This window comes from Eutrigla gurnardus, assembly GCF_963514095.1.
Source record: "Eutrigla gurnardus genome assembly, chromosome: 3".
NCBI classification, from domain to species: domain Eukaryota; kingdom Metazoa; phylum Chordata; class Actinopteri; order Perciformes; family Triglidae; genus Eutrigla; species Eutrigla gurnardus.
The window spans coordinates 16,563,624-16,588,126 of NC_139917.1; the positions used below are offsets into that span (position 1 = coordinate 16,563,624).

The 24,503-nt window shown below is 39.1% G+C and overlaps 2 protein-coding genes across 3 annotated transcripts; one reads left to right on the top strand and one right to left on the bottom strand.

The window, feature by feature from the left end:
• Nucleotides 1-5,714: 5,714 nt before the first annotated feature.
• Nucleotides 5,715-21,010, bottom strand: shoc2 (SHOC2 leucine rich repeat scaffold protein). Its single transcript, XM_084005119.1, has 9 exons — nt 20,925-21,010; nt 14,904-15,975; nt 14,410-14,547; nt 14,198-14,328; nt 12,725-12,913; nt 11,978-12,100; nt 11,000-11,137; nt 10,575-10,692; nt 5,715-9,571 (listed from the first exon to the last, which is right to left on the bottom strand). The coding sequence occupies exons 2-9, from the start codon at nt 15,604-15,606 to the stop codon at nt 9,363-9,365; spliced, it is 1,749 nt and encodes a 582-aa protein (XP_083861245.1). The 5' UTR covers nt 15,607-15,975; nt 20,925-21,010; the 3' UTR covers nt 5,715-9,362.
• A 1,118-nt stretch (nt 21,011-22,128) lies between these two features.
• bbip1 (BBSome interacting protein 1) lies at nt 22,129-24,348 on the top strand. 2 transcript variants are annotated; one of them, XM_084005228.1, is made up of 3 exons: nt 22,129-22,199; nt 22,967-23,031; nt 23,662-24,345. In XM_084005228.1, the coding sequence occupies exons 2-3, from the start codon at nt 22,986-22,988 to the stop codon at nt 23,814-23,816; spliced, it is 201 nt and encodes a 66-aa protein (XP_083861354.1). In that variant the 5' UTR covers nt 22,129-22,199; nt 22,967-22,985; the 3' UTR covers nt 23,817-24,345. The 2 variants fall into 2 exon arrangements, with proteins under 2 accessions (XP_083861354.1, XP_083861355.1); XM_084005229.1 differs by having other exon boundaries at nt 22,164-22,228; nt 23,662-24,348.
• Nucleotides 24,349-24,503: the final 155 nt, after the last annotated feature.

Sequence of the window (24,503 nt, forward strand, 5' to 3'; positions counted from 1 at the left end):
ATAAGCTGTTAGCTCTGCAGCGTAAGTTACCTTACCCCGGTAAGAAGTGAACCAGCGTCGTAGGACGGAAAACCCGGGGTTAACCCTAAGGTTACCTCGCTAAGCCCAAATCCTGCTTCGTAGTAGGGCTACAGGCCTCAGGCTAACAGTGTCAATATTATCCTATAGCTCAGCAAACTTTGTTGGGAAACCAATGTGTTCAATACAGCTATTCACTCTTTGCATATTGTTACATGAAGCTGTTCATATTGTTCATTAATCAGTTTCAGACCGGTCCGATATCCAGACTGTGAGCCGCCCTCGCTCTCCCTCTGTGATTCTGTAATGTCTTGTTCCTCCTCAGCCACCATACTTGTCAAAGTTGTCACATTTAGTATTTGAGCGTTCAATTAAAGTGTTACAGTAACAGGATAACATCGTCTGGCCACACTTCCTTTTTTAGGAGGAGCTTGACCTCACACGCCTCCATCAAAAGCTGATGCTCAGCTTGTGAATTTGGGATCACATCAGTGAATCAGTGATCACTCTCGGGGTCTAGTTGAGGAATCCTAGATATCTGCTTCATCAGCTTTGATGTTTACAGATGTAAATTGGGAGCAGGTCTAAGTTTTAAAAATATCTTCCCTCTGTGTGTATTTCCTCATTCGTTGGCCCTAAGATTACCTTAAATGTGCAGTTTACAGACCAAGGGCAGCTGGGGTCAATTGTAACGTTTTTGTTTCCCATATACAATACAAATATATTTTGTAAAGCAAAATGTTCCCGCCCTATTAACAAACAGCTGAAGAGCATAGCATGGTGTGAGTTTGTTCAATTCAGCGTAACAATTGAAGTCATTTGCAACAAGGCAAATATTTACCTGATGTCATAGCCAGGGGCTGTTTAACTCGATGATCTGTAGCTGTCAAAATGATGTGTAGCCTACGTCACGTCTGTGAAAAACAAACTGCACCCTGTTTACATCCTCCAAATACACTAGGTGTGGTGAAATTTTCATTTCTAGTCTGTACTGTTTGTTTGCCATTAACCCGTCCTGCCCTATCGGCCTCCTAACCGCCGAACACACTACAGCCATATTATAATTAAAAAACGGGACAATGGTGTTTCTTTTCAACTGATGCTCAAAGTTTGGACCCTAATGTCCATAAAACAAGGCCAAACGTGTATTTTACTGCAAATATTAATGGTTAGAAATGGGTTTTTAACTTTTTGGGGCTAATTTAACACGTGGGACAAGAATAAATCAATAATTTATATCATCGTAAATCCATCCGCGGTGCAGCCATGTTTGTAGTCACATGAAAGAGGAGAAGCTACTGAGTCGAAGGACACCAAGCATCCTATGGAGCACAATACAGTTTATAGAGTACTATATCACTTTTTTTAACGTGCTTTTTTACATACGTCTTTTTTCGATATACTATACTATGATTTCTTTCATGATTTTTTTCAACATGGTATACATGGTATACTAGACCTTTTTTAGGCATACTACACTATTACATTTTTTAGGACTTTTTTTAGACATGATAGACTTTTTCATGACTTATTTAAACATATACTATGACTTTTGTGGACATCCTATACTATGACTTTTTTCATGACTTTAGGGAGATGCTATTGTATGACTTTTTTCAAACATACTATAGTATGAACAAATCAGCCTATGCCCTCTTCCTTACTTTTCATACATATTATGAGATTTCTTGTCATTGTAGTGCATGTTTTGAATACATGTTCCATGAACATGTATTCAAAACATGTTTTTCTGAATAATGGTCTTTTTTTCTTTTTTTCCCCCTACAATGTCACAGGCTTGGTGCCCAGAATCTGTCTGTAGGATTTGTATACTCGGGGTGGCACTGACTCAAGTGACTCAAGTCACCCGGATCAGTTTGGTGATTGACCCAGAGATCCATGAGTCAGCACACAGACTTGGATTTACCACCTCTACTAGAGACACGCCGTGTGTTGTTGTCAGCCAGCTGAAAATGAAACTCTGGCTGCTGCAGCGCACTTAAAGGAGAAATCCGGTCATTGTGGCCCCATTTTCGTTGTCCCCAGGGTCATCCCGACTTATTAGAAGCAAACAACCTGACAAAAATGGACTTGACCTAGCCCGAGATGTGTACCTGCCTGGCAGCCTTCCAGAATAGCTCCAATGCTAACCCATAGGGGCAAGTGTTATCTGCTTCTCTGGGCCTCAGACGTTTTTTCATGACTTTTTTTACATACAATACTATAACTATGTTTGACATGCTAGAGTATGACATTTTTCAACATGCTATACTATGAAACATGTTCCCATACTGGGAGTCGAACCCAGGCCACCTGGGTGTAAACTAGGAATCCTAATCACTGAACATATAGGACTCCACATGAAAATGAAGACTTTTTGGGGTAAATCAACTTTACAATGACTCGTGTCAACATATTTTAGTGGTCGTTTTTAGGACTTTTTTTTAGACTTTTTCAACATACGATGACTTTTTCGACATGCTACTATGACTTATTCATGACTTTTTTTCAACATGCTATACTATGACTTATTCATGACTTTTTTCAATATACAATACTATAACTTGTTTAAGTATTGTATGTTTGACTGTTTTCGACATACTTTAAATAGTCCACTTTATCATGACTTCTTTTTCAAAATAATAATTAGCTTCTAATTAGGAATCAGGAAAATATGTAAGTGTTCAATTGGCACTTTTCCAATTAATCAAGTATAATGAATTGTTGAATCTATGTACAGTCTGTCAATCTGACATGTCAAACATGCAAACATTTTAAATGAGGAACTCAGTTTGGTCTTTGTTAAAGTAGCCTCAATGTAATATAAGGCAATGTAATAATACCATTTTAAATTACATTTTTTATTGTTAATTCTGAAACCTTTACATGCAATATGATTGCAATATATGGGTTGCCAGTCAATACATGTGCCCGGGTGGGTAAGAGTGTAATTTCTTAGGAGTGTTGCTTTCCATGGCTGACCGGCCCTTGAGCAGGACTCACTCACTCAAGCTGCTCACTCTGAAACGGACCGTGTCAACCGACCCCTTATTGATCTGGCCTTTCAAAAATCTGTAATTGACATTGACACTTTGTAAATAAACAATAATGGGCTTTTTGATAGCCACTTGACTTGCCAATGATGACAAAGCATCTGAGAAATGTGTAAAAGGCCTTTAAACTGAGTGAACAATCAAAGCGCCAACCAATGATGAGATGGCGCTCAGATCAGCCTGATAATCCCGACTTTCCGCGCTGGTAGAATAAGCAGCAGCCACTGGACTGTCTCGCTGACTGTTTTGGGGTAAACAGCAGTTTGTCGTGGCGCTTGTTGATGCATGAGGGTGCCAAGTGCAAGGATACAGTGACACCCGCCATCTCCTGCAAGAGCCTCCCGGTTTCAGGAGGACGACTCCGTGGGACAATTATGGGTTGACAATTTATAGGAAGGTGACTTGAGGGGCTCAGGGTTTATTCCAATGTATCTACTTTTGTTTATACTGGTGATGTCCCGAAGAGCCCCTTTAGTGATAAGGGCCAGACGAACGGGGGTAATAAATCCGCAGATGTACACAGTTAAAGTGAAACTAGGCAGTAAGACGATAGACATTAGACTTTGAGATAATTGTGTTACAATCTTCATGCTCCTGTAGCTGGCAAAGCTCTTAGTACTAGAGAAATGCAAGCAGCTCTAATAATATTAATATTGTAAATCACCAGCGGGGGGCGGTGTTGGACTAGAGCAGAGAGACAATAAAAACAAGAATAAATATGATCTAAAATATAACTGTGGCCCACTGCTCTTCATACTATCTTTCATTCCATATCCTGTATTTAATCATTCAAATAATCATGGAAACCTAAATAATTGACTGAAACAGGATTATTGCCTGATTGAGAAAAATAAATGGTTGAATATGATCTGTCATCAGGTTTGAAAAGAGAACAGCAAAGTTTTGGGGTGACCATGCACCACAATGCAAATCTCAACACCTTTGCTCTAAATGATAACAAACTGATATGAATACTGCATATATAATACAGACAGGACATCTTCGGTTAGAACTGAAGAGACCTCAGATTAATGTCTTCAAAAACCTCAAGCAAGTCCAGTTCTGCTCTGACACGGGTCGGTGGTACGCCTAAAGAGGAAGAAGTTTGAGCGTATTTCCAGCTACCCTGCATGCACACCGATGGCTACACAAACGTTTGAAATATGTTTATATGTTCAGCTTCTGTACATTTTTGTGAGTGACCCTGATTGAGTTGATGTGAAACTGATTTGGATATGAATGATTGTTGTGGGAGACGCGAGGCAACGTAAACAATGGCATTAACTGGATTGTGCAGCTCAGTAACACACAGACCGTTACATTTCAACACTATAGGGAACGTCCTTGGCAAATATCTGGATTTCATTCAAATTATAAGTGTAGTAAAATAATTTCATGCTCTGTGATCAAAATATGAGGACAGCAACCTATGAATTTCACCGAAACGTTGAATCTGTTCTTGGAATTTTTTGAGAAAGCTTCGACAATCATTTTTTTCAGGCTGCCAGTAAATGTCAGAATACTTTCTCAAAAGGAAAACAAAAGACAAATGGAAAAAAAATGACAACATAACTTTTAGATTTCTCTAAAATATTATCGCTGCTTGTGTTTTAAATCACGAAATTGTCTTCTTACATTAGAAAAATACGCATTAACTGCTTAGTGAAACTGACATATAGACACTTCATAAATTTGTAAATATTTATCAGTTTATTACGATTAAAAAGATGTATGTACATACAGAACATCACTAAACACCGTCTTCTTCAGTCACTTGCAAAGTAGCTCTCTGCAGGTAGTTGGTTTCAGGATAACTGTTTTACAATGGGGCGGCATCGCTTAAGTTCAGTATTTACATCCAAGCAGACAAATATGTTTCCTCTGCCAAATAATACTTAGTAAAGGCATAAAACCAAAATAAAACAACGGAGGGATGTTTAGTAAAACAAATTGTGGTTGAAGTGCTAGTCCAGAATCCAGGTTCCTGCTGCCAGCATGCAGCTCTGTATATGTACACAGGTAGAAACACCTCAGACTGGATCTCGGTCACTGTGGATAGCAATGAAGACTCACATAGAGGTAGTCATGTCTGCATCTGCTCGTCCAATCAAGAGACAACTGACCCAAAAGCCCTCAAAATCCGTTCAACATCCGTGGAGTCAGATTCCTTTACTGACATTAACGAAAGAAAAGTGATTATCTGTCTTTGTCGATTAAATGGTCGTAAAGGTTTTGCTTGGTGCACATAAGGCAGTCAAGTTAATGTATAGAGATACTATATCAGATGTGTGTGTGTGTGTGCAGGTGAGATTCAGAGAAAGAGCTGGCTGCTACACGTTGAAAGGGCCTTTCCACCAAAAGTGATTTGGTTTAATTACAAAAACCAAACATTTATGTAGTGATAAGCTCTGACGACGGAGAACGTGTTCCTAAAACATCGATCTGAACCATCTTAAAACAAATTAAAATCGCAGATTTGATATAGATCAAATAAAATCTCAGTCTATTAGAGATGATGTCACAAGTTTATGTCACCTGATCTTGCAATATATGTTACTCATGCCTGATATGATTTGTGTGGTGAAACATGAAAAAACAAACTTCTTGGTACTTAGAAAAAAGAAGAAGAAAAATGCAAGTCAGTTTTGGTGGAATTCCCCTTTAATGCCAAAGACAAGTGAGACGCAAGTTAATGCACATCCACTTGGTAGCATAATGGCATCATCTTCCATTGCACTTTGTCTTTTTGTAAAACTCTCATCACATTACAGATTTTGTAATACTGAGTCTACCGTAACGTCAGATTACTGTACATAGTAAAAGGAAAAAATAAGACAGAAAGAAACTAGACCCAAATTTACATTGTAATGACCAGTTGCTTGTCATCAAGTACAGTCAGTGGCCATAGACACAAGGAATAGCCAAACAAACACATAAAAAAGGTCATTAAGGCTGCTTGTCAATGTAGATTAAGTAGGATAAGCATTGCCACACAATGCTTCGATACTCTTTGCAATATACAAAAAGGGAGCATTTGCAGATACACCAAATAGCCGCTAAATCCAAGTCTTCTATGCAAAAAACCCCCGCCCGATTCTGACCCAGACAAATCATGTCAAATATGTGTTCAACATGCTTGTTTCCTGTACAAAATAACCAGGCAAGAAAAAGACAAGGTATATGATCCAGAACAATAGCAAAAGGAGCGAAAATGACTTTAATTCTGCGATGCTCTCCGCTACCCTAAAAAACAGACATTGAAAAAAAATAAAAAATAAAATAAAACACCAATTATACTCCAATTGTTTTGGATGCACCACTATGCAATACGTCGTCGTCGTTTTTGATCCATTTCGTCAGTCGGTGATCTCCATCTCCTCCACAGCACATTAAAACTACATTCCAGGATCTGATAAATTCTCTCTGGTCAATTAGCCCAGTTCAGTTTCCGCCCCGCATCCCATCATGCTCTGCATCTTCATACACTGGCATTCTCAACCTCGCAGAAATGGCACATGAAAAAAGTAAAGAGAGACTGAATGTAAAAACGGGTCACAGCACTCTTGCTGCATACCTAATGCACGTCTCACTTTTTAGTACTTGTTGAAGGCATTTTTCACACAATTGTTTACAGCGAAAAGTAAATACACAAGAAAAGAAACTTCCAAAGCTTTTATAGAAAACCCAGGAATGCAATGCCTCCGGTGTGTTTGTTGAGCGTGAACACAGAAAGCCCTTTTTACAATTTTTTTTGTCTTTTTCCGACAGTCTTGTACTGTAACTGCGTTAAGCTCAAATATGCACCTTGTTGTGTTGTCTCATCGTTGTGTCCAAACGATTTGATCTGAGAAAACCACTGGGCCTGACGCCAAATCGAAAAGGTCAGTGGATTTGTCCCTCGTCAGGTTTTCGAGTGAAGTCTGTATCGGTATTGGGAGTGGATGGTTTCCCCCTCCTGCTCTCCCTGGCTCCCCCCCGCCTCTGTCTCGTACAGCATTTGTTTCAGTCCACGAAAAGCAGCAACAGGTTCTGCTGGTAACTTAGAAGCAGCACACATCATCCCCCCCCGACCCGGCCCCACCCCGAGGTAAGCTGTGGAAATCTCATCGCTCAGGCCTCCTGTGGAGGAGACCGAATCACAGCCCATTAAAAACACACCAAGCTGCTGCAAAACAAAAAGTAGACCCACACTTTTCAATACAAAACAGAATCATGATTGGATATAGAGCTGGGATGCAACACATTTTCAATCCGAAGAAAGAAAAAAACAAATAAAAAAAAAAAGTTTGGCTTGACTACCTTTTGTTGGGATTTTTAATGTACAGTCACTTGAAATAATACTAACTGAATACACATTTCATCATTTAGAAAAAAAAAAAGAAGAAAACAATCAATGTAAATTGATTTAAAATAAACAATGCTGATCTGAACTGCAGTAAGCCATTTCACCTTGCAATCGAGAAAGTAGGATATGGGAATATTAAAAACATCTCGTATCCACAGACTCTTTTACAGTTCAAGAGAGCAAGTTCCTTTTAATTAAGATTGACAGGATAAAACTTCCCGAAATAAAGTTACTAGTATATTTTGAGCCTGATAAACTCAACATTTATATATAATTGATACAAATTTACATGATAAACCGTTTAACAGATAAAATACTTTATGAAACAAAATGCCCCCATTCAAAATAACCAATGAGAGGCTACTGTGTGTTTTTCTTAATATAGAGGATGCCAATGTTTTTTTCTTTTAAAAGTGCATTAAGAGCAGCAGCATTGCTGGGACAGTGTGGGACAAAATACTAATATATATGTGTGCATGTGTGTGAGAATCTAAATCAAGGGAACCTTTTCCATCATGTACTTGAGATTATTTTAACCCAGTTAAAAATTTAAGCAAATTGAGGATATTAGCCCAAAAAAAAGGAAGTGTTACCTGTCAATGTTTTATTATCAAACCTTATTCGTAGCCGAACAATTGCTCCAGAGACCCAGATAACATCTTTTTTTAAATGCTTGATATGTTGATCAATGTTGATGTATGATCAATTGAATGATAGCTATGCAGCCCAACACTGAAGAGAATATCAAACCAGTAAACATATCTAAAGATTGCACTCAAGGCAACAACCAGGATTTGTATACATATATAAAAACATCTCATCATTTATCCCATCACCTGTGTAGGTTTGACTTTTTTTCCAATACCTTTCTGTGACACAAAATCAATATAGACGGGGGTCACAGCACCACCCGTTTTGGAGAAGTCAAACTAGCTTTTTTTTTTCCAAGCATGTATGATTGGCATTTCCCATATTATACATTACTAGCTTAATGTTTAACTACTGCTGCTATTTATTAAAAAGATCTCCAATCACCCTATTTTACAACTGATATCACTTGCTTCAACAGATTAATGCAACAGCAAAAAAAACACTACAAATAAGGAAAATCTAAATTAAAAACAGCAGTAATAAAAAAAAAATATTGAAATAATTTATATCTTTGTATTCTCATGGACAATTGTGTTTAGAAATGAACCACTGGGTCACTCTAAACATAGGCACAGTATTTAAACATAAAAAGGTAAAAAATAAAATAAAATAAAATACAAAAAAGAAATTATTAACATGCCATCATTAGACCTTTGTTCTCTATGGTCAAGAAGCAGTTAACATACGTTATTTTGAGTGAAGGTGATGTTAAAAAAAGTGAATATCAAAAAGAAAATACAACAAGATGACAAAGTTAAAATTATGGCAGCAGCAGTAAATGTGAAGTTCCAAAGACTTTTTTTTTGTTTGTTTTTGCATACAATTGTATCTTTGCTCACATAATAGATGCTTGTAATTACTGTAAATACATTGGCAATGGGAGCACGGTTTATATGGTTAAAAGACTTGCCACTTAGCTCACAGTTACTCAATATATATAACTTTATATATCTTCAGTTTTGGCAAAGAGATGGAAATAATTTCCTCTTGTATGATTCGGAATGAAACATGAGTGTGGGGGGGTGGGGGGGCTGGGGGTCCTAGAATGACCGCAATAAACTCTGGAGTAACAGAGAAGTCAAGTCTCTCAAATGATTTGCCTGGTTTCTACCCAAGGATGTTGAAAAAAACCCCACTTTCTTTCTTCTCCTGGTATTTTTGCCCCTCCAACACCGATTGTGGCGATTCTATTTTCTTTAGTGTATGATACACATAATGGGAGCGGGCAGGCGAGAGGGTGCAGAGCAAGTGGAGGGTTTGGAGTTAAGTAGGACTGCGATTGAGCCGCTCTTGGCTCAGACCATGGCACGGTATGGTCCCTGCATCTTGAGGAACTGGATGATGAAGGAGGGGCCGCCCGCGACAATCTGGGGTGGCAGGTGGCTGAGGGGACAGTTCTCGATGCTCATGATGGACAGCTTGCTGCAGAGGGCCAGCTCAAACGGGAGGCTGTGCAGGTTGGGATTGTCATTGAGGTACAGTTCTTCCAAGTTCTCCAGTGTACCTGAAGACAGACATCAGTTACCGTTAGTCCAGCCATGTACTGAAGCTGGTGCTGTCATCTAGGGAAACAGGGTCTGAAATCAATAGCCTCCAGGAAATACACTAGGACTGACATCTGCTGGTCGGTTGGTTGGTACTGCTCTACTAGTGTCCCTGTTCTGGTCTCCCAGAACTCTGTCCTGACAATTGTACTGCTATGATGCATACAGGTGGCGGCTTGCGGGTCAGATTGGTTCATGCATGAATTAATTCATTTTACAGGTAGGGGCTGTGCGGATTGACTCATAATGGGTTGGGTGGGTGTGGCGGATATTAAAAAAAGTTTCTTAAGAAATTATTGAAATGAAATGAATGACTCTTCCAAAGTTTTAAAGTTTCTTTCTACAGTTTCTTATTAGTAATGTGACACCAAAGTTCATTTTCCACATTGTGGACACTGAAGTTTCTAACTAACCGACTTACTCAGAACACTGAACACTTGCCTGAACCCGTGACCGAGCCACGACCGGCGCATCACTGCTACGCAGCCACCACTGGAAACTTACTATGAATAGCATAGCAATACTCTCAATGTTAATGTGGCCTAATCTTTATCTGCAACTGTGCAGAAATACAGGGTTTAAATGAAAAAAACAGCTGTGCACCATTCAAATGTTGATTTAGGGATGAAGCTTCAAACTCTTCGACACGGTCCTACAGTTTATACTGTCATACTAAAAATGTATTGAGATACAATTTGTTCTAATGGCAACCTAAACATCCCCAAACCGGTATAATTCAACTCTGGGTCCAGTCTGGCTTTCTCGACACATTTTAATCTCTGGCTTAACTCTTTCAAGTTGGACTAAGCACTCTGAGGTGGTATATATATATTTTCACTTTTATATGGTAAAGTTACACTTTAACTTAAAACAGCTACAACTAATGAGTTAAGTTCTGAAGCCCTTTGAGTAGTATAAGCATGATAGTGACCTAGGTGGCTGGGGTTTGAGGAGAGTACATACCAATCTCCTCTGGGAGGTGTTGCAGCAGGTTCTCCCCCAAACCAAGATGGGTCAGGTTGGTGAGGTGGCCGATGCCTCTGGGTAACGTTGTCAGCTGATTATTCGTCAACACCAATTTCTAATGAAAGAGTAAAAGCACAGTATATAATGTATTTGTGTTGATAGCAATTGTGATTTTGCTCACTGATTAAGACTCGTAATAGTTCTTGTTCCAATTACTGGTCCATTGTTAGCCAATCACGATTGTAACGCACACAGACACACACAGACACACACAGACACACAGACACACACAGACACACAGACACACAGACACACAGACACACAGACACACAGACACACGCTAAGATCCTAATTAAATTAATAAACAGTTGTTTCCCCACAGGAAAAGATGAGAGAGAGAACTGCATTTCTGGCAAACTTACCTGTAAATCTTTAAGATAAGCTATTTCATTAGGTAGCGATTCCAATTTGTTTTCCTCTAAGTCGAGCTCCCGTAGCTTTCTCAAATTCCCAATACCATGTGGTAACTTCTTGAGAAGATTATTGGACAATATTAACACCTGTGAAGACAATGGCAAAAATAAACAGGTCTAAAATGACAGTCTGGCATCATGAAACAAGCAATAAAGCAATCACACATTCTAAATTAAGTGTCAAATAATCCATGGAGAAATTGTTAAAATGTTTCAATTTCTCAATCTTGAATCAGGTGAAACCATGGAATCAAATACAAAACAAAATGGTAAACTACTCACATCGCACTGCTCCATTAATATTAATGATTAACGATAATTAAAACATCTCGATGGTATATTGTGACTCCTGCATAAATATATGGTCTTTGAATGACAAGGAATTGGAATTAGAACTACTAGAATGTTTAGTAAATGTCTTTGTTTTGATTCATCAACCACATGATTAGGCACCATTTGATGGAAAGAAATGCTCTAAAATTGTAAAACACAGAATTTAGAAAAATGAAAATGGAAAACGATAGATGTAACTACATCTACCGGTATGTTATTTTGTCTTAGTTAGGAAAGTAATGTTTAGTTAGGAAAGTCTGGTGCCTTTAGTCTCTTCCACATGGTGGAAGGAAGGTATAAGGTGGAAGGTATGCAGCTTATTAATAATTCAACAATGGTATCGGATCGGTATCGGGTATCGACCGATACACCAAGCCCAGGCATCGGTATCGGGACTGAAAAAGTCGGATCGGAGCATCCCTAGTTTATAACCAAAACTAAAAAGTAATAACATGAGTTTAGAGTTGCTAAATAAAGCCCAGTGGTTACCCATGTTTGTTACACAAACCATTAGCCTCAACAATTCACTCGCAAGATCACCTCACTCACTGACTCAAAAGCTAAATTCCTATAATGTGTGAATGCAAAACTCACCTCCAGAGAGACTAAACCACAGACATCTTCTGGGATCTTTGTGAGCTGATTGGTGGCCAGGTTAAGCTCGACCATGCTCGTAAATGTGCCAAAGTCCAACGGCAGAGATGTTAGCTGGTTGTCCTGAAGAACACAATGGCATAACTTTTTTAGCAAAATAAGTGGCAATTCAGAGGGTCAACACAAGGCAGAGCTGTTCCAGGGGCTGAGAAGACCAGTAAGCTATGTGAGATGTGTTTTGGACTTTGTTCTGTTTTAAAGTGTCAGTCCGTAACATGTCCATCTATTTAATTGTCTTTTAAGTGACTATCTATCAAAGAGTGAGGTAAAACAATGCTGATTGATCATGTGACCCACTAATGAAATTGCTTATACTTACTGCTTTGCACAGAAATAGGATCTCTATGTCTGTGCCAACAGTCCCGTACAACGTTCAAAATGAATGACTCTTTTTACGTCAGTCAGCAGCGGAAGCTCACGGAAGCGTATGCTGCATTTCATTGTAATCAGAAATCGGTATTTGCCCGGAGCAGCAGGTACATTTCATTACTGCTGACTCACAATGGAGGATCAACAGGCAGAGAAAGAAGACCATTCAACTTCCAGTCCCAAGAAAAAGAAACAACAAAACTAAACATCACACAGATGAGAGACAGTCGACACTGTCCGGTGAGGGAGATGAGGTCCCAGAGGCTCGCCTGCAGTTACATCTATATCTCACTCATTTACAAACATGTTTATATATACCTTCATGTTAAGCTTGCTTAACACTTTGGCCCTGGAGAAGATTCCAAAGGGGATCTTGTTGATGCGGTTGTGCTCCATGTTGAGGGAGTAGATGGTGGAGAACTGGGATGGTCCACCAACAGGGTACGACTGGAAGCAATTCCTTGCCAGTGTTAGACTGGTCAGGTTGACCAAACTGGACAGGAGGCCCTAGTCAAGCACAACAACAGACATGGCAGAAACAAAATGATAAGGACAGTATCTATTACTATAGGCTGTGAGTTTTATTCCAGATGCATAGTACATTGTAGACCAAAGTTTTTCATTATTATATTAAAATACACTATAAATATGCCAAAGTAGAACAACTACAGTATATAATATAAACATAGCATAAAATACCGTAAACAATATATATTAGGCATAAGTGGGCAAATTGCTGCCATTTTTGTTTTGACTTAAATAAAAACCATTCACCATGTGCAGGTTATATAGGAAGCAGAAACAAAATCTATACAGCTGAGAGTTCTTTGAACTCAGAGGTGAGGTGTTGCACAGGGTCATTGCTCTGGAAAGGAAAGATTGCCTGTACTGGTCCTTGCAACAACGAAGCAGAATATGTTTTACACGTATGCTATTGAAAATATATATTTAAAAATGAGACCAAATAAATGGATTTAGGCACTTGGAGTTATCACGATATCTCATTCTGTTCATGTCCTAACATCAGTTAACCAAACAGAATGTATTACCATTCATATTAGATTCAGTGTTATAAATAGACTACAATTATAAGAACAAAACAAACATCCAGGCTCCCTCAAGTGGCTCAACGGTGTACTGCAGATATAAATGTTAAAGACTATGAAAGAAGGGGCGGCTGGTGGCGCAGTGGTTATGGCAGCCGCCGCATGTACGGAGGCTTAATCGTCCTCGATGCGGTGGTCCCTGGTTCAATTCCAGCCTGCATATTGTTTCCTGCATATTGTCCCCCTCTCCCTCATTTTCCTCTCTATAATAGAAATAATTTAAAAAAAAATTAAGGCTCGACAGGTTCTCTGCCTGGAAAAACTAATCTTTAAAAAAGACGGAAGAAGTTCTTCAAATTTCTTAGGTGACCCAAATAAAGTCTGTGACCCCCCTGCAGGTCCCAACCCAGTCTTTGGGAATGCCTGCACTAGTAGACCTCGGTCATGGACAAGGATTTAAGCTGATTAGCACTACGCAAGGCAAACCGGTATTGAAGATGAGTATGAAGTCCAGAGAGCTTGTGGCTCATCAAGGTATTATCAAGGAAATAGTTGCTGTTATTAAATAAAAAAAAAGGAAACTGTAAGTAACAATTTATGATGATCATCATGTGCAGTTTTATTTTTTATTATAATAGTTGATGTTATTATAATACAAATTAAAATCGCAAGTGATGATTATCATAATTGTGTTTTCATGTAGTTATCATATTTGAAAGGTCATTCTATTTTTGTTTCCACTTACCTCTGGTAACACCGAGATGTTGTTGTTTTCAAGGTTTAGCTCCTCCAGCTCTCGACATTTGGCTAATGATCTGGGGATAGCTGACAATCTATTGTATCGCAGACCTAAGCGATTTATGCTTGCCAGGTTGCCTACAATGAGAATAGAAAAACTTACAGTACACTTTTCACAGAAAATAAATGTGTTTTTGGGTTTAAAAACATTTATATTACCTATAGTCTCCGGGAGGTCCAAAAGTTCATTGTGCTGCAAGTCGAGGTTGGTTATCTGTGTGCAATTCCCAATCTCCTTCGGTAGGTGTTCCAACTGGTTATGGGCAACATCCAAGGTTATGAGATTGCATAGCTCCCCTGCAGAAAGATGCACACCAAATACAAATATTTAGTTAATTCAAGATAGCAGCATTTTCAGTAACCATCTGCTATACCAAAGACATCCATTAATTCATTGTATTGCTTCTTTACAAGGCCAGAATGGTGCGTAGCTTGCAAAAACAAATCAAGTATTATAGTCAGAATTCTCTTACAGTACAATTGGACATTATGTGCATAAGATGACCAGCACTCTTTAGTGGAAAACACAAACTAAAGCCTATAAACACAATATTAGCCACACAGTTATGTAATCCCTAATGGCCATAAGCAGAAATGTTGGTTTCTTGTGTAGTCTAAATTTGACAAATTTGTCCTGTATTGGTTGTGCTCACCAATCTCTGCAGGCAGCTGTTTAATCTTGTTCTCACGAATGCTGAGCATGGTGAGCTTGGATAGGTTCCGGATGTCCTTCTCCACTGTCGTGATGCGGTTGAAGCGCAGGTACAGCGTGGTAAGAGATGTCAGCCGGTAGACAACAGCCGGTATCTCTCTCAGCTTGTTGTGCCGGAGGTCGAGCATTCGAAGCTTCTTAAGAGAGTCCAAGGAGTCAGGCAAACTGGTCAGGGAGTTCTCGCTCAGGGCTAAAGTGACCAGGCCTGATAAACAACCCACCTCAGCTGGCAGGCTCTGCAGCTTGTTGCTGTATAAGTAGAGTTCAGCCAGCTGGGTCAACTCCTTAATAGAGGTGGGCAGCATGTGAATGGACCGTTTAGATAGGTCCAGTCTCATTGAGTTCTCCTCACGGCACTTGTTGAGCTCTTTGATCACCTCGGCATTGCTGGACTTCTTGCGTGTACCTGGTGCCGGATTTGGCCGCTTTATCGTATTGTCAACAGAGAAGGCAACACCCGGTGTTGAGCTGCTTGTGTCCTTCTTTCCTTCTTTGGCATCTTTCCCTTTGGTCTTCGTTTCTTTGCCACCATCCTTGACTAAGCTGGCTAGAGCCTTGGCCTCCTTTTCCCTTTCTTTCCCCGCTGGACCACCTTTGGGGTCCTTTTCTTTCGAATCTTTTTCTTTGCCTAAAGTACTACTCATGTCGACGTTATCGGGCCTCCTGCAGAGTTGCTCATGGGAGTCTCTCGTCAGGTTACTTACTCAGGGAAAAGGGGATACAGACAGCCAAGGAGGCTTCTAAAGAAAACATCCCTGTTCAGGCCCACACATTTATGATTATCCTTGAAATAAAGATCTTGTGATCCAAAGGTTTTTTCCCCCCCCCGATACTTTTGATACTTGTTCCTTTGTTAAAATGCCAAGGGAGAAAAAATCCTTTGAAGTAGCTGGACTGTGGCACCAATGGGCCACATGCTTAAGTGGTTAAACTGCATACAATCCCAGGACCTTCTGATAGAAGTTCTTTCAGGCTGCAAAGGTCATCCGGGTTTTTAATCCTTCGAAGATTTACTGTTGGAGAAGAAAAAAAAAATGTGTTCACGTTTACGATTTCATTTTTACACAGTCTCAGCATTTTGAATTTCAATAGTTGAATAGGGTTTGTTAATAATTTTCTGATCTTTGCATTTGTCACTTGTTTCTTTAACTTCAGATACAATATGTTCCTTACTGCCAATTTACAGAGATAAATAAACTGATTCATGCCAAAATTAACACAAAACATATTTTCACCTTCATTTTCATCTCGACATCCAAAACGTGTTACCTCTCCTACTAAAATAACATGTTCACCACCGTTTATAGTAAACAGGGCCTGCTTGTGGCAAACAGAGATCAGAATATGCTTCTACGGTCAGAAAGTGATGAAGAAATAATAAATAACTTAAGTCCTGTGTATTCCAAAATAGATATTGTTACCTCAAATAAGAGTAATAGTCTGTCAAAGTAGGCAAATGGAAGACATTTTTACACTGACTTTTTTTTGTGGTGTGATTTGATGCGTTTATGAGCATTTAACCGCACAAACAAGTGTAAAAGTCTTTAGCTTCATGCAGTAGATGATTTGCTCATATACAAATGTTTGATTGTTTTGCTAGAATCTAATGCATTGTCTTAAATATATACATCTGTGTCTCTGTTATTTAGACAGCGACTGCATAGATTTAACACTAGGTCTTTTTACACAGACGTTTCTGCCATATTGGCGGAAAAGCCAGTCAAAATATGCCGTGAACTGCACCGTTTATAGAGAACTTTGCTTTGCGGCGTAATGCTGCAATGGTGTCTGCGCTTACAAAGCATCCCGGCATTGCAGAACGAGAGAGCTAGCTTGAGCACATACAAACAACAATGAAAGGTGCACTTTTGCTAGTCTCGCATATTTAATCGCTCTGATATGGCTTTGTGACTACCTCCGATGCCGTCTCAAATGTGTAACATTCTGTCATCCCTTTCCGTCTCGGTTAGCGTTTACACCGACGATGGACAGAAAAAAAGCGTGATGCTCTCACAATGAAAGGCAGTGTAAAAGGGGCTACTGCTGAATGTTGTGATTTGGCTTCTTGCCATAAGGAGTGCCCCTCCACTGTCATCATAACTAGGGTTATACGGTATAAAATTTCAAGGTACAATAACCATCTCAATATCACGGTATTACACTATTATTATTATTAAAATGATAATTAGTTACAACGATCCTTAAAGGATTAAGAAGAAAACATGTTATATAACTGAAGCAAGTTAATTTACATGTAAACAGCAAAAGCATGTTAAATTAACAACTAAATTAAGAATGCTATTTCAGAATAAAATAAAATAATGCATTTCTTATTAACAATTAACACAGGTTAGGCATTCAACAGCATGGCCATACTACTCCTGTCTATACCACAAATAACCACTATACCACTGTGATACTAGTACACCATTACAACCCTAAAACCAAGAAACTTGATCGGCACGCCCACAGGATTGGAGTCGCTCCAACCATTTTTTGATGCAATAGTATTGCATATGTTGTGCCCAATTCTTTTCTGATCTTCATCATTGTTTGCTGTGGTAGGCAGCGGTAGAGAATCCTGCACTTTGCTGTGTTGAAAAAAGAATGCTACTGCGAAGCAAAGACAATGAGTGTATAGAATCAAACAGCAATAAGCATGTGCAGATACTAAAGACTGATGGCATGCAGCAGTAAGTCATACGTGTCAGACCATTGTCAATGTCCTCATTTGTGCCTATTTCACAGCCATTCTGCAGGTGAACCACACCTCTAATTAACTGTTGAAAAGGCTTTTGTGCTGGAAAGAACTGACAGCGACACTCCTTCCTCAACAGATATCATGCAATATACGATTCTATATAAATTATTACAAATATATTTGAACAAACTATCATTTTAACTAATTTAATGTTGAGCCTGTTGTGTGCTAAGGGTGCAATGTAAGCTACATTATGCAGAAAGAAAACTAAAAAGAACAACCAAAATGATATAGGAATTTATAACAAAAAACAACAACATATATATATACCCTGACAATATTCTTCCTCATAAGAGAAAACACTTCAACAGATTTGGTGGGTTGTCAGTACCACGGTGTGCCAGTCCAAGCAAATCTGTTGAATGTACTGAACATAACCCCACACCAACTTACTCCTACTAAACAAACATGGCCCAGCGGGTGTTGACATTACAGTAAGCCATGGCCCCACCTAAATATGCATTTAGATTTTAGCCATCCCCTATAAAGCCTGTATTGCAAGGATCACATTGAATATTGATGTGTCAGAGACATTCGGTCAAAACGTTCAAACCTTTGGATCTTTACATGACAATCTTAGCCAGAATGTCTCTGGCGGCATGGCTCTGTTTAGTCTCTGTTGCCGTTGTTCCTCTGTGACTGTGTAAAGCTCTCCTGCACTAGTACAAGCTAAGCCAAGGCAAAAAGAGAGACAGGTTTGGCTCAGGATCAGAGCTAAGTGAAAAGGTTAGGACTGCTGAGAGTAATCTTTAGAAGTGGCTTTCAAAGCATGAAGTCCCCACAACAACAGGTCATATGACCTTTTGGGTAAAAGAACTGTTGGGTCAATAGCAGCACCCCTAACATGACAGAATGCCTGACAGTGTGTTCTGTAAATAAAAAGGATGTGCCGCTCTTTCAGATGAACATAAATAAGAGGTTTAACATGAAACAGTGACTGTAATGGCCATACCTATGTACAAAATGATTATTAACATAAAATGAGAATAACCAGGCCAGCCCAACTGTGGGAGCCATCTAAGCCTATCTGCAAGCAACTTCCTTTTATGGTTGTACTCTCTACATCCTGTCCTAGTACATTGTATGGTTTATAACAAGCCACATTTAAACATTATCTGTATGGATTGACCTCAGTATTTAAAGCATTGAGGTTTTCTGCTTAAATCTAACAACAGAGCAAACGACACCAGAATAAATGCCAATTAACCAAGATAATTTCTTATTTAATTTTTTACTATTTGTAACAAATGTATGACCATCATATGAATGTTGAAAAAAAATCAAGCTTAATGGCCCATGCAGGATCTATCTGTCATAGTTCGAACAGATATATGCACAAATTGAACCAAACAAAAAAATTGCATAATCTCAGCTGCATATGTTAAATAGATAAATACATAGATTTCTGCATAACAGTGTAGCCAAAATCAATGGAAGATGTCATTTGAGCAGACAAGTGCTAGGACCAAACCTGCAAGAATTTAATGAGTTCTATTAAATTAATACGACTCATTTAGTAGACATAAATATGAGCTTCAACTCATACAGCTTTGGAGAAAAGCTTGCATGTCCATCATCAACATTAACACAACACCACCATTAAGTGCTACTACACACTTTGTGGCACTTGCAACCCACATAGAGACTAATGAAGTTTCCATTAAGTATATCTTGGGCCCATCTGACAAAAAGCTAGTGCATTTAGGCCTAAGCATAACCATCAACTGTACTCCTGCTTTTGTTTGTCCATAACATTGCCTTTTTGAATAAGAAATCCACCACTGTTAGTCTATCAGGGAATATAATAATGCAAATGCAAGTGATGTGATACTACATGCATTACAGATTCATATTCAGGAAATATCTCAAACCCAGCGTCTATGTTGTTGCTCGACAGTTTGATACCGCCTAAGTACAAGGAATTACGATTCAGGAATAACTTGGCCTGTCAGTGAAAACGATTAAGCGTGTAATACTGGGGTGGAAACAGCAACCCAGAGGTGTGGTGTCAACTATCAGCTAATTTAAAGCTAGCTTTACTCCACAACCGTCCACAGGACGCAGCTAACAGTTAGCTTGATTGCTAACAATACGTGTGCCAATGACAAATCCTTGGAAACAGATTATCGACAAAACGGGACCAGGTCGGAAAGTCAAATCGCCTTTCGAGATTAATGAATTTACATAATATGGACACGTAAGGAAAACACATCAGGGTTAGTGTCACTGTTTGATGAGACGACGATACCTTGACGCTGACACTTATAATGTATCTAAACGTTGTGACTGTTAACCTAAACGACAACTAACGCTAGCTAACCAGCGTTAATTGCCGTTAGCCAACTCACGTAGGCTGAAAATGTTAACCAGCCTTGAAAGTAACTGGGGAAAATATGTTCATATACATGTCTAGTCAGAAATATTCAAAACAAGGAACACACAACGGCTAAGCATACTAAAACGACTGACAACAAGGCAGGAAGCAGCTTAGCTAAACGTCAACAGCAAAGCAAACGTCAGTGATGCCAGACTGGTAACTTGCTAACGTCAGCTAGCGAGCAAGTTAGCTCACTTACCAGCTAACAGTAGTTCAGCGAGCAATGTAACGATTCAAAAGAGGAAGAATAGCGGCCAATATGCAATAACAGAACAAAATGTCCGTTGCTACGCGTAGTATTCGGCACAAATAGTGTCGAGACTTTGCTTGACACATTAAATCACATCCAGCGGTTAGCTTTGAGCAGAGCTAAGTGTGTGTAGGCCCGAGCAGCGCCGCTGTCGGACGCGGACCGACCCATCTAGCCGTGAGTTCGACCGAGAGGGGAAATCTCTGCTGCAGCCAGCTGAGCGCAATCCGGGAAGCAGACACCCAAAGAGAACAGCCGCTGGATGCGGTTGATATCCCGGCCGAGCGGCCACTTTCGGCACACACAACGGCGGATGCTAATTGTAACGCATCATACAAGCCCCGTTCCTGTGTTCAATATTTGCCGACGAAAAAAAGAAAACACTCTGAAAAACAGCGGCCATTCCGAAGCTGAACAAAAGAGTGCGTTCGTACTCACCATCGCAAAATGACACTTCAGCGTTACACACGCCGTAACAATAGAAAGATGAGTGCGTTAACTCTGAAGCGGTGCGTGACAGCGCTGTGGGGGTAAAACGTCCACTGTTAATGCGATAATAATAAAACTGTTTTACCTTCAGAGGTGTGACTCCGCCATCCTTGGTGCTTCCTCCTCTTTTCCTACACTACTGCTCCGCTCCCCTCCCTCCCCGGCCACCAAACTGCGTCATTCGCACGCCTAACCAATGTTATCACGAGACTTTGAATTACAATAAAATATTCCTGGATAAACCACTCTGGCTTCATTTACGCATTTATCTTACACAAATAAATTACTTGTTGTGTATGAAATAATAATAATAATAATAATAATAATAATAATAATAATAATAATAATAATAATAATAATAATAATCCACATAGTGGTAACATTCAAATGTTATTTAATGACAGTCAGGACTGATACAGAATGCTCTGCTTGGAATAAGTGTTTCTGTTTGCTATGACATTTCCCCAAGATATTTCAAACCTTTATACAAATTATTCTATTCTACCCATCCATCAATTAAACATCTAGAATGTAAGACTATACAAAACATTTTCATTTGAAAAGTGGAAATAACTGGATTAAACAAATGTGTTCTGTTTCAATGAAAAGTTCATTCTCTGTGTATGTTCTGTGTTTTCCCCATTACTTGAATACATTTAATATTTCATCATAAGTGGCTTCTGATCGCAAACTCATAAGCGTACTTTTGTAGTTTTAAAATGAGCAAAGAGAAAATGAACACCAGAAGGCTGTTTTAACATCCATTTACCTCCTTTGGTAAATAGATGTAAAAACAGCCTTCCGTCTTTAAATAAAAGTGCATTAGTATTGGCAGCAAGTAGGCCTACATATACAGAGCTGTCCTTTTTCTAGAAGTTTATATTTTTAATGTATTATCATTGGATTGCTATTGTTGATGCATTAACATATTAGTTGCATTTTCATGTTGCCGCTGGAGCAAATTAAAATAACTATTTACAGTGTTTATGACGTGATGATATGTTTTCAATATATAAAAATTATATTCTGTCATGTAATTCTTAAATGTAGCTGCAAAATAGACAAAATGGAGTAAGCATTACAATATTTCCCTCTGAAATGCAGTGGAATAGAAGAATAAAGCAGCATAAAATGAAAGTAAAGTCCATACATTGTATACATCGAACTACATTCGCGTCAAAAACCTATTACTACAACAACAAACAACACTATGGTCGTGATATTGAGTTGTGTTGTTCCGAGAGCAGCCTGTAGATGCTAGTAACGCACTGTGGCAAAGAAATAAGCGAAGAAGAAGGTCACGTGATCATCCCGGAAGCGTTGGCTTGACAACCGTTCAAATCGCCTCCTCTTACCAAAGGTGGGATTTTGCTCTCTAATCTCTCTCTGGTATTATGGACAATTACTTATTTATATATATATATTTAACGTGTTCGCAAACTAAAAAGGAAAGCTATTGCAGCGTATTGTCAATTGACTCTATTTGACCTATAGTTTGATAAAAGAAAGCTGCCGTTACATTAGCTAGGCCTGTGCTGCGTCGTTACGTGCTAAACATGGCTAGCGTTATAGTGAGCTAACAGATAGCTATTATGTTATAAACTAATGGGTCCGGTTTTTACCCCCGATCTAAATCAGCCCCACGACCCAGCCAGTAACCTTGTCACTAGCTAAGTTATCGTAACGCTATTGCTACATCAAAAACACGGAAAATGTGGAAATGTGGGTCGAATGGAATTGAAACATGAATATTCAACATATTAGAACAGCTAAGGTTGACAGCACAGGGCACCACTAATGTTTTCTCCCTTAAGGATCGTCTGGTGTTACACGTGTCTGAGTTCTACATTGTTGTATTGTTTACTGATATCTAACTAACTGATTGTCACCTGGCGGGTTATATCAGAATATCGCAATTTACTACTTTCTTGTAATTGATTCGGACCACTATTCGTTAAGAAAACCCAAGAAATGCCCAGCAACATTAGCTATCTTGACGACCCCACATTAAAAAAAAAAATCTTTGGCTTCATCTTCTTGGACAGAGCTGCTTGCATACACAGATATGAATACAGTTTTTCAGATAACATATGTTAAATAATTGAACACGTTTACTGTACCTTTCAGCGAGCACTCAGAAGACACAATGCCAGAAGTCAAGTCAATATTCAGAGAAGTTCTGCCTAAACAAGGTCTGTATCACAACAGCTGGCTATTTGGACAGCAGTAGTTGCAAACAATAGGTTGTTTGTGGAGCTCAATACAACATGTGAACTGTTTAGAAATGTGCAAAAGCTTGCAAAATTAGTCAGTGGGTGCTCTGTGTGCTATGTCCTCGCTCTTCACAGTCTCTTTATAGCTCAAATAATTGGCATTGTTACTGTATAATTATACTATATATTATATGTAATGCATCTAATGGATAGATTGCTGTTTGATGCAGTTGATTTGTAAAAACAGACCATCAGAATACATTGGCAAGACATTGTGTAATGAGTCACAACTGAGAGCCCACAGTTGCAATAATCCTACAGATGTAACATCGGGCCCCTCTTTAAAATACAAGCTACAAGAATGACACAATTTAACTGCAGAACTGTTTGGCAGCGATGCTCTCCCAGTTGCAGTACTTTATTTAAAAGTATGTCAGTAGGTAGAACACTTCTCAATGCTAATGTCCGTGAGGCTTCTGTGAAAAATAGCAAAAAGCAAGCCAAGGTCATTATCTTTGCATTTTAGCCAAGATTAGTTGATGCAATTTAACGATATATGTTGGAGTTTAGTGGAGTTATTAATCTATTTATTTTTTGCAACATCCACAGGGCAACTCTCCATGGAAGATGTCCCTACCATGGTTCTGTGTAAGCCGAAGCTGCTCCCACTCAAATCAGTCACCCTAGAGAAACTGGAGAAGATGCAGACGGAGGCTCAAGAGGCTGTAAGGCAGCAGGAACTGGCAATGAAGGAGTTGCAGTAGACGCCTAATGGAGTATTCATAACTGCAGGAATGGTCAAAATGGCAGAACATTCCTTTGGATAGATGGCACAGATCCAGAGTTTCCACTCACTGGTAGAATAAGTATTTGCATGGGCAGTCAAAGTGCAACGTGAAGTGACTGATGTATGGCTATGTAACAGATAAGCCAGGGAGGGAGTAGATCCAGACCTCGATCATTAAACTGTTTGAACGTTTTAGTCGTTGGTTAGGATTTCATCTATTGCTTGCCAGTTATTCCAGTGTTGTTGGCCACCAAGACCTGTACACGTCTTCAGACTAATTCTATAATTGCATCTCTAATTTGGCATTAATGCATTCTAGGAAATGACAGTTAACGGCTTCCTTATTGAGTGAATATTGGGCATAGCATATCATGTTTCAGATCAAGGAGTTGTAAAATGTAGCTGGTATTGTGTGGTCATAGTATGACATTCAAAATTTCATCATTTAATAGGGATTTAATGAACAGACAAGGAGCAATACGTGGTACTTTTCACAAACACCAGTATTCCCCAGATATAAAAATAAACACTCTAAACACCATTTTGTGAAGTTAGCCAACTGGCATTTTGTTTTTGCACTGTACTCCTGTCTTGATACCTTCAATAATGACATCTTTGCATCTTTGTGTAATTTTAAAAGGGCAAAAAAAAAAAACACCAGCAC